General features: G+C 50.0%; 1 protein-coding gene across 2 annotated transcripts; it reads right to left on the reverse strand.

The window, feature by feature from the left end:
* Positions 1-8: 8 nt before the first annotated feature.
* Positions 9-6947, reverse strand: LOC125539307 (ankyrin repeat and zinc finger domain-containing protein 1-like). 2 transcript variants are annotated; one of them, XM_048702734.1, is made up of 10 exons: positions 6591-6947; positions 5099-5562; positions 4507-4621; positions 3722-4354; positions 3532-3630; positions 3100-3222; positions 2694-2818; positions 1452-1599; positions 561-1366; positions 9-469 (listed from the first exon to the last, which is right to left on the reverse strand). In XM_048702734.1, exons 1-10 carry the CDS (start codon positions 6885-6887, stop codon positions 85-87), a joined length of 3195 nt encoding a protein of 1064 aa, XP_048558691.1. In that variant the 5' UTR covers positions 6888-6947; the 3' UTR covers positions 9-84. The 2 variants fall into 2 exon arrangements, with proteins under 2 accessions (XP_048558691.1, XP_048558690.1); XM_048702733.1 differs by lacking the exons at positions 9-469; positions 561-1366; positions 1452-1599 and having other exon boundaries at positions 2637-3005; positions 6591-6942.
* Between the last annotated feature and the right edge of the window lie 7303 nt (positions 6948-14250).

Consider the following 14250-nt stretch of genomic DNA (forward strand, 5'->3'; position numbering starts at 1 on the left):
TCATATAGTATTATAAGTGTCTTATTTATGCTGATCAAGCCATGGAATCCTGTAATGCTGTTTAACCACACATAGTATGTACAACTAGTCTGTTTTCTCCTCTTCTTCCTTGTCTGCAGAGTTGCTCTTGGTGATGGAGGAGACGACCGAGAGCGGCACCTGCTTGGCCCACCGCTTGATGTCGTTCACCCTCTTGCCGGCCTTCCTCCCCTTGCCGTGCGGCCTCCCCGCGCCGCCCTGCCGGTCCTTGGTGATGGCGATGGCGAGGTCGTTGGGGAACAGCGAGCGCCAGTAGAAGGCGTGCAGGAGCGTCGACACGAGCAGCAGCGACACCATGGTCGTCGACATGAGGGAGAGGCTCAGCGCCAGGGCTCTGCTCGTGAAGCACGGCACGGCCTCGGCGTACTTGACGGTGGCCAGCGACGCCGTCGTCATGGGGAACGTGTAGGACCACCACGCGATGGAGAACCTGTTGAATTGACACGGCGAATGATCATCAGATGATCGGATCGGACGGTGGAGTGCAAGCGGATATGGGTCATGGATGGGATGGTGCTCACCGGAAGCCACGGAAGAAGTTGATGCGCACGACGAGGGACATGTAGAGGAAGAGCGCCATGAAGAAGAAGGTGCGCGCGACGGCGTCGAAGCTGCCGTAGATGGCCGCCCAGGCGAGGCTGGCGGCGGACGGCGTGGCGATGAACATGGAGTAGACCGGGTGCAGCTCCATGGGCAGCGCCTCGTTGGTGGGCAGCCGCTGGTAGAGCGTGACGAAGACGACGATGTAGTGGGACACCCCGATGGCCCACAGGAACTTGCCGGCCTCCTCCCACCCGACCCTCGCCGCCAGGATGGCGCCCACGAAGTTGCCCACCACGGACAGGTGGGACGACGGGTTGGCCACCTTGCACAGCCTCCGCTTGCCGCCCGACAGCCACTGCCCGTAGATCTTGAGCTCCAGCGCGAACAGCGGCGCCACGAACGCGCACCACACCGCCGGGTGCAGCCTCGCCGGCGCGAAGGCACGCGGCAGGCCGATGGCGAGGAACATGGCGGCGATGGACGGCGTGAAGAAGAAGTTGACGCGCACCGGGTGGAAGAACTCGCGCCGGATGGCCTCGAAGTAGAAGACGCACTTGAGCGCGTAGGTGACGGACGTGGCCACCAGCACCGCCGTCGCCAGCAGCCACACGGCGACGTTGATCATGGGCGTCACCCGGAGGAACCCCATCGCCGGGCTCGCCGCCAGCGCGCCCCACAGGATGGCCTGGCTGCCGAGCCCCAGGCAGACCCCGAAGCAGCCGATCGGGAACCGCAGCAGGAACGGCCACACCTCGTCCTTGGGCAGCAGGATGTCCTCGTAGTCCTACGTGCAGACAGTTCAGTCAGTGTGATTTTTCAGCAAAATCATACTGATCAGCAAGGACAAGATGGATGGATGGATGACTTACGCGGACTTCGTCGAGCTCGGGGCCGCGGAGCGCGGCGAAGTAGCGGCCGGCGGGGACGCTCTTGTTGAGAGGGTCCACGTCGGCCGGCCTGCCGGCGGGCTGGCCCTCGACGCGGTCCAGGTCGACGCCGTCGAGCTCCTCCTTGATCCTCGACGGCAGCATGGAGTTCTGCTTGCTGAGCGTGGACTTGGTCCGGAACATGCTGAAGTCGCCGCCCCTGCGCGGGGCGCCGTCCGGGCCGAGGCCGCCGCTGTGGTTGAGCACACCGAGGCTCTTGCCGCTGCGCGGGAGCGCGCGCTGCCCGGGCCTGCCGCCGTTCCTCCCGCCTCTGTCCATGCCCATCACCGTGACGCCGCTGCCCAGGGACACCTGCCGGCTGAAGGCCCTCTGCGCCGGCGGCGGCCTCCGGTCGCTCCGGAGGTTGAGCGGCCCGCTCATGGACGTCTGCCTCGGCTCCTCGTGCTGCGCCGCCGCGCGGATGTCCACCGCCGCGTGCTGGCCATTGCCCGCCCCCGCCCCCGCCGACGATGGCTCCGCTCCCGACATCCCGCGGCTAGCTACTCGATGGCAGCAAGAACTCAGGTGCTCGAAATGTTGGCGGCGTCGCCGTCCAGTGCCGATATAAAAGCTCCGGGCTCCGGGGAGGATGTCAACGTGAGCCGTGAGCGGGTGCTTTCACGTGTGCCGTCACCGCGTCCATGCATGCACACGGAGAGGCCATTGCTGTCCAAGTGGTTGGCCGATGCCGAGGACACCATGGATCTCTGCCAGCCACGCCTTTTGCGCCAAAGGGGAGATGGCCATGGCGAGGTCACGGGCCGTGGCATCCACTGGGTGTGCGCTGCCGTTGCCGTCGCGCCGGTCACAAAATCGGCGAAAAAGCTCGGAGGTTTTGTAGCCACGACGATGCGTGAAAAGCAGGGGGTCGGTCGAGGAGCCCTGCCTAGTGTGTTCGGGGCTGGCATTTCGGCAAAAGCTCACGTGCAGGAACCCAGCAACCACGCACGAACACACACCGGCATGTGACCTCAGAACCAGAAACTACTCCCTCTCGGAATTACTTGTCCAAGAAATGCATGTATTTAGATTTATTTTTAATTTTAGATACATCCATTTCTATCTATTTTCGCAACAAGTACTTCGGGGCGGAGGGAGTAGTTCAGAACTTCAGATGGCGTAAAAACATAAGCAAAAACTGGCAGATGGGCCAGCTCCGGACTAGTTAATTAAAATTGAAGGTACCACAAAATCTCGGTATGTTTCTCCACGACAACAAAAATCTCAGTCATCTTCCAGCATTTCTGAATGGAGATGCATACATGTAGTGCTGCAGTACTTGTAGCTGTACCTATGGAATGGTACCTTGCCTGCCAGGGACGAGAAACAGCATGAACATGTAGCATCGTTTGCCGCTGCTGTAGTCTGCGTGGAGCTGCCCGCCGCCGCCGGGGGCCCTGATGTGCCGCCTGATTGAACTGCTAGCGCCGCGAGCCTTCTTTCCGCTGCCGCTGCTCTCTTCTCTCTTTCGTCGGCGAGTTTCCGGTCTCGTTCCTCCTGATTAACAGTGAATCGAGATATAAATATGTGTGTGGTTTGAAAATATACCAAAGATGTGCTTAGCCTAAGATGGTTGCCCTTTAGTACATACCTGCATCGAAAGAGCAACAGCCTGGGGATTCTTATGTTTCAGGCCTGGCACAGAAGCAGTTGATTTACCCATTTGGCCAACTGAAGTGCCTTTAGCAACAGGTTGTGATTGCGCTGCTAGCGCCTGCAGTTTCGAAGGATTAAATGTCAGACATAAGCAGCTAGATCAAAAACATATCTAGGGATGATGAATGTATACTGGCATAAGTAACAAATTAAACGCCAGCAAAGCAAAGCACTATATTTGGGGCAACCAGTGAATGGTGTTTAAAAAAAGGGCAACCAGTGAATGGTGTTTAAAAAAAGGGCAACCAGTGAATGGTACTTGCAACATATCACCAGATAGTGTATTGCATTCATGTGCAACCAAGTATAAGATATACATGCAGTCATATTTACTCACAACAATCATAATAATGAAACCATTACCAACCTTCTCTTTTTCCTTTTCCTTTTCCTTTTCCTTCTCTCTAGCCTTCTTTTGTTTCTTCAGTTCCTTTGCTCTGGCTTTCTTCTTGGCATCCTTCTCTGCCTAAAGAACAATTACAGATCAATTTACACAGCCATCTTCTTCCTCATTCAACGAGAACAAGAAGAGTTTGTTCACAGGACATGAAACTCACCTGTTTTGCAGCTTGTGATTCTTCCATTTCCTTTGTTAATGCACTAGGCACATCAGCAGCATGCCAATCCCATTTGTCAAGGTTGAGCGCCATGAATCTTCTGAACGTATTTCTGACTTCTTTATCTGAAGCCAGCAGGTAAGGTGTCTTTCCTCTTTCATCTTTGATACAAGGATCCAAACCCTGCTCGAGCAATTCCATAGTTTGTTCAACATTGCCAGCCTTTGCAGCTTCATGGAGAGGTGTTGTTGCATTATTAGATGGTATAGCCATTGCTTCATGCGAATTCGATGAGTCCAAAATAGGTTCCTCAGGGGACACACTTATTTCTTCCCTTGCTTCTGTACTTTGCTCAAACTTTGTCACATTTTCCACAAGGGGTAATACTTCACCCATAATAGAGCATTCCGTCTCATAATAGAGCTGTGTTAGGTTATTGTATACGCGTTTTGCTTCTTTCAAGGTGGGCCGATGAACAGTCAAAGGGAGTGGACGAATATCACATGCTTGCAATACCGATTGAGCCTTATCCCCATCAAAGAGCATCTGGCGGTTCTTTGATGGAGCGTATATATAAACACAAACACAGGCGTCAAAGTATGGCTTCCAAGAAACTATTAATTCTTGAACTTCCTGCAATTAGACCGACAATAACAACAACAAATAAAAGAAATATAAGTAAACCATGATCAAATTTGGATACTAACTTGTAATCAGGTGCTAACATCTACTAGAGTTCCAGTGAAAAGCACCCAAATAAACTTATGCTCTAAGCTGCACATTACCTTTTTCAATGCTGCTTCGTTATAGCGGCGGAGAGAGGAGCCCGCTGAGTGTGCAACCTTTCCGGTAGCATCTTTTCCAGACTGCCTCTTTCCAGCCTTTGCCCTTACAACATACCTAACACATAAATAAGTAAGAATTATCAGTTATTACTAACATTAAGTTAGAAACAGTATTGCCAACTAATTTTGCTTGACAAACAAAAAATCCAACTAATTTTGCCAGTCACAGAGGTACAACTATGCTGACTGAAAGAATAAAATTTATTCTGCAAGGTGAACTTGACATGGTTATCAAAAGCGACAGGAAAATGATAGTGGCTAGATTATCTAGTTTAATTCAGTCAAACTTTACTACTTTAATATTTATTGTCTAGGAGCATTTCTTACTGTTCCAATGAGAAAAACATCTCTGTCATTTTTTTAGAAATAATTTATTCTGCATACGGCAAAATTACTGAATGTTGTCATAAAACTGAGAGTGTTGATGTTCTTTATCATGTCAGGGTGTACACAGAAATTCATCACGGTAATGTCGATAAAGAAAATATGGCTAACAAGCATGGACAATATTAGGGACTGACAATCTTGTTACCTGTGAAAAGTTTTATTTGCTAATATTTTGTTTCCATCAAAAACACATCCAGCAAAATGTCCACCACTTGTTAATATAATGATCCTCAAATGTGATGCATTGCGAGGTTCACATGCCAACTGCTTCACTCTATTTATCATCTCATCTTCATGCACATATGATGTAGACCCGTGACTTTCCATTTTTCCAGATTTGCAGTCAAAAAATGGTTCTTCATGTTCTTTGAACAGCACGCATCTCCAAAAAGAAACTGTGTCACCAGAATGACCATGAAAAAAAAGTTTCTTCCTGAAGTCTTCCTTGCCTTTAACTGAGAGCCGGTGATCCGATGCAGGCACATCTTCCCTTTCGTCCTCAGAACCAGATACACTAGATACCTCCAAATCGTCAAATAGAGAATCAGAATCAATTTTTTCCAAGTCTTCTTCCTTGATAATAGATTTACCAGCAACACTCAGCTTAACCTGACAGGATTGCCAGAAAAACAGATTCAAGAGTGTCAATAAGATGAGAAACATGTAGCATGGATAGGTTTTTGAGAATGACTACACAAACCCCACAGTAATTAGACTAAATATAACAACATCAGGAGGAGATTCATGCTTTTAAATCCAAAGTTACACTAAACAATAACCGTTTTACTTTCAAGTATGTAGCAAGTAGAAAGTTTTGCATTGAATCTTCACAGCATCAAGATAATGTTGAAATAAAATTACCCCAAGATCAAATTAATGATTACGAACTAACCAGTTTAGTCAGGTGGGTCACCAGAGTAGTAAAGTAGATAATAAATAAATAAATAAAATAATGCAAAGTGGACCAGTAATGACGGCATAAACATTTCCAGTTAGTAGAACATGAACAGTGTACTTTTTAGTGAACATTTCGCTGTTGATACGAGTGACGCCATGTGGATGTAAGATATGCACCAATGCAAGAGGAAGGGCAACAAAGAGTGGATTGACTCCTATGAAATATCTGAATTTGGTAGAAAACGTCAAACACATGTAACAAACAAATCTTCCATGTCGAGTTTGTGGAGGCCATATCAGTTATATTATGTGATGGCGCCCAATTTATAGTTACTTAAACAAATAAGCTGTTAGTAAGGAGCTTTCGCAGGACAGTGTAGCCAAAGACGGCAATTTTAAACTCACCCTGATAGGGTTTCAAGTTCTAACATCTAGAATTTGGGGCTCCGGTGCAATATAAGAGGCTTCTAGTTAGCTATTCCTAGGTACAACTGAATGATTGGATGAATCTAGAGGCTCAATTGATTACTATCTGCTGTCGTTCTCAGGTACTCCACTGAACAGCACATACAGCTGCAGGTTCGTATTTCCATCTGCTGAAGAATGTGTCCTATGATCAACACTAACATCTAAACACCATTCACACTTTTTCTTCAGTTGTTTCTTACCACATCAATCACGTATTATATACACGAAGGAAGATGCGATGTCAGGTAAAGAAGAGGGATGAGGATATATACGTTGAGGCGGTGGAGATCGGACTTGAAGTGCTCGCGTTGCTCCTGCAGTGAATCGAATTCGCCGGCGCAGGTGTTACACGTCCACCGGAACCCCGCGGCCTCCGGCGGTTGCTGCTGCTGCAACGGCGCCGGCGCCGGCCGGGAGGGTTCGGACGGCTCCGCTGGGGAAGGGGCCAAGGCGGGGTGGGACCGGAAGAGTACATACGAGTCGAAGAAGTCCGAGGGGAGGTCGAAGAGCGAGCGGGGAGGTCTATTCTCCGGCGCGGCCGCCGCCATCTGGGGGGCGGAGGAGGCCATGGCTGTGGATCCGACGTTTCGTGCCCGTGCCGTCTCGTGCGGTACGCGTGGAGGCGGATCTGCCTCATCAACCAGTCATCCAAAGGCTTGTGCGATAGGTTTGCCGTCGGATCAGAAATCGACGTCGCAGAGCAACTAGTCAGCCTTCGCAAAGACAATAAAAACGTCGGTTCTCTTATTTGCAGATTAGTCCTGGTTGCAAATTCTTATTCGCGCCATTAAAAAGGATATTTCCAAGATTGCCATTTCTTATTTGTTTTTTTGCATATATCAAGGTTTGAGATTGCTAATCAGGTCCGCCGCCCGGTAGATTGTTATTTCTCATCGACTCAACTTGTTAAGTAACTTGCTCTTTTGTCAACCCTAGCCGTCACAAAAGTTTTCTCATGTCGTTGCCTCGGTCCCCTTCCTTTCTCTCTTCTAGTGGCCTCGTTATCGGCTAGAGGAGTAGGGACTCACCCGTTGCGTTGTTATTAGTGTTAGTATGGTCTCGTTTCCCCGTCTGTGATGATAAGGTGGTGGTTGCAAAGACGAGTTGGAATAAGACTTCTCCCTACCTCGACGACGTCTGATCTGACACTAGCGAATGGCCAATGAGGGTATTTGTCATCAGATTTGTTGTGTCTCTTCGAATCTTGGCATTTGGCGTGTCAATCAAGCGAAGTTGTTGGTTGGATTTTGGTGCGATGACTCCGACCTCTTCTTTTGATTTTGTTCCATTGCATGGTCCTGTTTCTCCAACCATTTGGGTCGTAGTGAAGGCAAGTATGTATTGCCTGGGGTGATGCCCCAGTCAAGATTCTTTCAATGTTTTCTAAATATCATTTCATGTGACGGTTAGCGCTGCACTCTTCAAAGTCTACTATAACAAAGGTGTTCAGCAAGTATCCCCTCCCCTTGCTATCACTTAAGTGCAATTTTCAATATCCGTCAAGCGGCAAATGACCGAAGAAAAAGGATGGTTGGTATGGTTTCCAATGTAATTTTGTTTTTCGCTTGTTAATTTTTGTGTCATGTTTTTTCCTCTATTGTATTGGCTACTATTTTACTTGATAGTTTTCTAATCTAAAATATATTTTGGATGTACTTTTTGGAAGACAAAAAGATACATGTAAGGTGACTTATGAGCATTGTCTCTCCGAGACAATGTCGAACATGATTTAGCTAAGAGTATTAGGCTAACTAAAGGAAAACGTTTACAATTAACCGGATGATTTCTATCTCTCGTAAACCTCCTTCACAGCACGCCACGTGTCCCACAGGCCCACATGCCCACGCGTCCTCCACCTTATCTCTTTGCCGAAGGATCTGGTCTTCCCTGGAGCGCTTCTCTTCATCCCCATCTCTTCTCTGTTCCATCTCCTCCCTCTCTCTCTCACCCCTCAATCCCATCCAACCCACCGCCGGAGCCATGCCGCCGGCGCCAACAACCTTCCTGCTCACCTTCTCTCCCTCCGGCGAAGCTCCAACACAAATCCTAGGACCCATGTGAGAGATCCATCGCAGGGCATCGCTGCTCCAAAGGGGGGCGAGGGTACGGTGTGGCCACCGGAGCTGCAGAAGACGATGGTGTTGGAGGCGGGTCACCACTCGCCGCACATGCTGCAGTGGGGAGGTTGAGGAGAGGAGCATCACAACATCGGGCCTCGAGAGCTCTGTCGCCACCACGTCTGCATCGCAGCATCGCCGTCGCCGGCTCGCCGCACTGTTGTGTCACAACATCCGCCATCGTGGTCGCCTGATTCGCCGCAGCACCTCGACGCCATCGCGTTGCGCTGCAGTGAAGCTTCGCCGGCACCCATCTGGTGCTGCGGTGGAGCTTTGACGGAGCAGGCGGGCAGCGGTGCTGCGATGGAGCACGGCCGCGTGGTGGTGGTGACGCTGCAATGAAGCTTCGCCGGCGGCCGTCGGGGTGCTACCATGGAGCACGACTGAGGTTGCAATGAAGCTCCGGCGAGGTTGCAATGAAGCGCCACGGCGGTTGTTGGAGCTCCGGCGAGGTTGCAGTGAAGCGTCGCGGCGGTCGTTGGAAGCTCCGGCGAGGTTGCAATGAAGCACCGCCGACGTCGGCGGTTCGACAATGCTTCATCACAGCACCACGACATCGACAGTCCGGCGACGCTCCACCGTAGCAGTGACGACCCCCAGTGATGTTTCATTGCAGCTCCACCACGGCACCGTCAGCCAAGTGATGCTCCATTACAGCAGTGGCGACCTCCGACGATGTTCTATTGCAGCTCCACCACGACACCGACCGTGTTGCATGCGGCCGACGGCAAGCGCTGCTCGCTCTGATCTCGGTAGCGTCTGCCATTGAACGGTTTGTATCAATTAATGTCGCGGGGCTATGGGCGTGCTGTGATGCGGGGATACAAGCTGCTGGCCTTGATTAATCATATCGGACGGTAGATAATGCGGCTTATAACTGCAAGTTATCAACCGGATGACGCCTAGCAGGCGCCCTAACTAAATGATGCCACGCGTGTTGATGCGGGTACCTTGCTAAAAAGAGAATGCAAGAAAGTTACTGAAACATCTAAAACTAGTGGGAAGCAAATGTAAGCTTAAAGAATAAAAAATAAAACACAAATGGTATAAAGGAAAGAACTATAGTTACGTTTCAAGAATATCATTTCTAACAAAAATATGAAGGGTTAACTACATATGTATGTTGCAATCACCCAACCCACATATCAAATACAAAAATCTAACGAAAAAATAACTTATGACTAACATGCATGAATTGATGATGTGACGTGTTGCACGCATAGAGACTAATGCAAAAACAATATATTGTTTTTACTTACATGCACAACTTGCTTATGTGGCATGCTTGCATGTCTAGTAAAAATAGCTAGTGGGTTGTAACTATTTAGAAATTGAAGTTTCCATAAGGTGTTGTTATGGGTGGGATCAATGGAAAAGAAGATCAACAAATTAAAATATAGTGAAAATAGATGTTTGTAGGATGGATGTGAACAACATAAAGAAGATCCCTAAGGGGATCTAGCATTCGCGGTGCTATCCATATTATTATTTTGGTGAAAATTACTTGTATCACCCATTTTGCTACAATCATCATTACATAGGTTTATGACCTCATTAGGCCCTCAACCAAGTCATACCATGCACAACCACTAGTTCTACCATAAGATGTCATCACATGGCTTACATAAAATTCGGTCTACAGGACGTGAGCAATACAAGAATTTCATTGTTCCATGAGTTGTCTGATCTCACAAACAATGAGGCTACGCTAAGATCTATCCTTATCTCCCTTCATCAACATTTTAGTGGCTTCCTGGCAACCTGATTCAATGACAACACATTGATCACTCCATTGCAATGCAAGCAAGAAACCCTCTCTTTTTGATAAAAGCAAGAAACCATCCCTTATAGCACATAGTTCAGCCTCAAGAGCTTCATGGCAATACAATAAATGATGACATGCACTGAGAATAATACCCCCCAAGTTCCTTGTCGTGCACATCCTCCAAGAACGACCCATCCATCTGTGATTAGCTTCCCTAAATGGTCTTTAGGGCATCTCACCCTCAAACCTCCACTATACATCTGGACTGTAGTGTTCGGATCACTTTTGCCATCCAACAGGGACACCTATTGTTGGGGAACGCAGTATTTAAAAAAAATCCTACGATCACGCAAGATCTATCTAGGAGATGCATAGCAACGAGAGGAGGGAGTATGTCTACGTACCCTCGTAGACCGAAAGCGGAAGCGTTATGAAACGCGGTTGATGTAGTCGAACGTATTCACGATCCAACCGATCAAGTACCGAACGCACGGCACCTCCGCGATCTGCACACGTTCAGCTCGGTGACGTCCCTCGTACTCTTGATCCAGCTGAGGCCGAGGGAGAGTTTCGTCAGCACGACGGCGTGGTGACGATGATGATGAAGTTACCGACGTAGGGCTTCGCCTAAGCACTACAACGATATAACCGAGGTGGAAATCTGTGGAGGGACGCACCGCACACGGTCAAGATCAACTTTCATGTGTTCTAGGGTGCCCCCCTCCCCACATATATAAAGGAGGGAGGGGGAGGCTGAGGGAGTCCTGGATTAAGGGGTCCTCGGGCGTCCGGGCTATGTGACGTGGGTCGGACTAATGGGCCATGAAGATACAAGACATAAGATTTCCTCCCGTGTCCGGATGGGACTCTCCTTTACGTTGAAGGCAAGCTTGGCATTCGGATATGAAGATTTCTTCCTCTGTAAACCGACTCTGTACAACCCTAGGTCCCTCCGATGTCTATATAAACCGGAGGCTTTAGTCCGTAGAGGCAATCATAATCATACAGGCTAGACGACTAGGGTTTAGCCATTACGATCTCGAGGTAGATCAACTCTTGTAAATCCTATATTCATCCAAGATAATCAAGCAGGAAGTAGGGTATTACCTCCATCAAGAGGGCCCGAACCTGGGTAAACATCGTGTCCCTGTCTCCTATTACCTTCGATCCTCATACGCACAGTTCGGGACCCCTACCCGAGATATGCCGGTTTTGACACCGACATTGGTGCTTTCATTGAGAGTTTCGTTGTGTCGTCGTCGAAAGGATCAATGGACCCATCAGTCATCTACAACAATGCAGCCCTGAGGGAGGACTTTCTTCCCGTTCAAATCTTTGTGTTCGGCGGCTTCGCACTGCGGGCCAACTCGCTTGGCCATCTAGAGCAAATCGATAGCTACACCCCAGGTCACCAGATTAGTTTTGGAAATCTAGATTATGTCGCCAATATCCGAGGAGATTTGGTCTTCCAAGGGTTCGCGACCCCAACCTCCGCTCTGGCCTGAGATCTGGAGCGCATTACCATGTCCGAAGACGGGATGTCCGAGCCCGCCGGACTCCCTGCAGCTATTGAGCCTAGTATGGGAGAGCCGGAGGAAGTAGTGTCACCAGCAATCATCATGAAGCCGGACTCTTCTCCGAACACTGGCTCCGGACCCTCGGAGTCAGCATCGTGTGAGCTCGGTCAAGGAGTCTCCTTCCCGCCATACTCCACGGACTCTCTTCTCCCTAGCCAAACCTCGCCTTTAAGAGAGGCTCTGGACTTAATGCGATCCCTCATCATTATAGAGGGGCAACATCCAAACTACGCCCATCCTAGACTAGGGGCTGAGAGCGGGGAGTTTTACGTCCCACCCACCACCCACTTCATAGCCACTATCGAGGATCTAACCGACATGCTTGACCGTACCTCCGAAGACATCTATGGTATGGACGTCGATGCCACAGACCAACAAAGCCAAAACCCGCCGCATACCCGATGTTGGGCGGCCACCTCCACATACGACGTATACATGGTGGATACGCCAAAAGAGGATGGCGATGAAGGCAGCAAGGATCCAATCAAGGACAATAACATTGATGAACCATCAAAGCGGCGGCACCAGCGGTGCCGTTCAAAATCACGCTGCGACAAAGAAAGCAATACCGGCAACGGAAACAATAACACTCTGGAGAATGCCGAAGACCCAGACGCCCCCGCCGAACCAACATCCGAACATGACGATAGGGAGGAGGGGCAGGGTAACCCTGACGAGCCAGTCAGAAATGAGGACTCGGAGGACAGCAATTATATGCCACCCTCCGAAGACGAAATAACCTCGGCAACAAAGACTTCATCGTGCCAGAGGAACCCCTCGAGCAAGAACGCTTTAAGAAACAACTCATCGCAACCGCAAGGAGCCTAAAAAGGAAACAACAACGGCTTCAAGCCGAACAGGATACGCTCAACGACAGATGGAATAATGTCCTGGCAGCTGAGGAATACGGCCTCGCACGACCAACCAAAAGCTACCCAAAGCGCAAGTTGTTACCCCAATTCGACGTTGAGGCGCGGGAGCCCCTAACATCAGCGCGTAACGCAACCGATAAACCAGACCGGCCACCGCGTGGCCAAGACAGAACGACTACCCAAGCCAAACACCAGCCCACATTACCCCGTCGTAAAGGCAGGGAGATAGTGGCACGGGATTACACCTACGACCTACGACAGAACCTGGACACTAAGGTAGGCCTAGCCAGATCAATCTACGGGTCAAGGGGACGTGCCCCCAACACGAGAGGACGGCTATCAGGCCCGGTGTGATCAACACAACCTCACTCAGGGTGAAAACCACATAGGGACGTCCGCCGAACTCCGTCGTGATGTCGCCCGTTATAGAGGCGTCGCACACACCCTGTGCTTCACTGAGGAAGTAATGGAGCACAAATTCCCAGAAGGGTTTAAACCTATGAATATTGAATCATATGATGGAACAACGGACCCTGCAGTATGGATTGAGGATTTTCTTCTCCATATCCACATGGCCCGCGGTGATGATATCCATGCCATCAAATACCTCCTACTAAAATTAAAGGGACCAGCCCGGCACTGGCTAAACAGCCTCCCAAAGAACTCCATTGGCAGCTGGGAAGACTTGGAAGACGCCTTTCGCAACAACTTCCAAGGTACATATGTCCGGCCCCCAGACACCGATGACCTCAGTCACATCATCTAGCAGCCCGGAGAGTCAGCCAAGAAACTCTGGACTAGGTTCCTAATTAAAAAGAACCAAATTGTCGACTGTCCAGACGCCGAAGCCCTCACGGCCTTTAAACATAGCATCTGAGATGAGTGGCTCGCCTGTCACCTCGACCAAGAAAAACCTAAGTCCACGGCAGCTCTTACCTCACTGATGACCCGCTTTTGCGCGGGAGAAGATAGTTGGCTTGCTCGTAGAAGCAATAGCACCAGCGATCCCTGTAGGGGAACGCAGTAATTTAAAAAATTCCTACGCACATGCAAGATCATGGTGATGCATAGCAACGAGAGGGGAGAGTGTTGTCCACGTACCCTCGTAGACCATAAGCGGAAGCGTTATGACAATGCGGTTGATGTAGTCGTACATCTTCACGATCGACCGATCCTAGTACCGAAAGTACGACACCTCTGTGATCTGCAGACGTTCGGCTCGGTGACGTCCCATGAACTCACGATCCAGCAGAGTGTCGAGGGAGAGCATCGTCAGCACGACGGCGTGATGACGGTGACGATGATCCTATCGGAACAGGGCTTCGCCTAACCACCGCTACGATATGACCGACGTGGATTATGGTGGAGGGGGGCACCACACACAGCTAAGAGATCAATGATCAACTTGTGTGTCTATGGGGTGCCCCCTCCCCCGTATATAAAGGAGTGGAGGAGGGGGAGGGTCGGCCCTCTACTATGGCGTGCTCTAGGGAGTCCTACTCCACCCCCTTTCCAAGTAGGAGTAGGAGAGAAGGAAGGGAAGGAGAGAAGAGAAGGAAGAAGGGGGTGCGCGGCCTGCCCTAGGCAGCCCCTCTCTCTTT

Source organism: Triticum urartu, chromosome 2 (genome assembly GCF_003073215.2).
Source record: "Triticum urartu cultivar G1812 chromosome 2, Tu2.1, whole genome shotgun sequence".
In the NCBI taxonomy this organism is placed as follows: domain Eukaryota; kingdom Viridiplantae; phylum Streptophyta; class Magnoliopsida; order Poales; family Poaceae; genus Triticum; species Triticum urartu.

Bases quoted from the DNA above. Each gene is read 5' to 3' on its own strand.
- LOC125539307 (XM_048702734.1), bottom strand. From the start codon at position 6,887: ATGGCCTCCTCCGCCCCCCAGATGGCGGCGGCCGCGCCGGAGAATAGA. The intron at 1,600-2,693 runs GTACCTTCAATT...GCTGCCGTCGAG, and splicing joins AAACATACCGAGATTTTGTG to GATCAAGGAGGAGCTCGACG. The intron at 1,367-1,451 runs GTAAGTCATCCA...GTCTGCACGTAG, and splicing joins CCGAGCTCGACGAAGTCCGC to GACTACGAGGACATCCTGCT.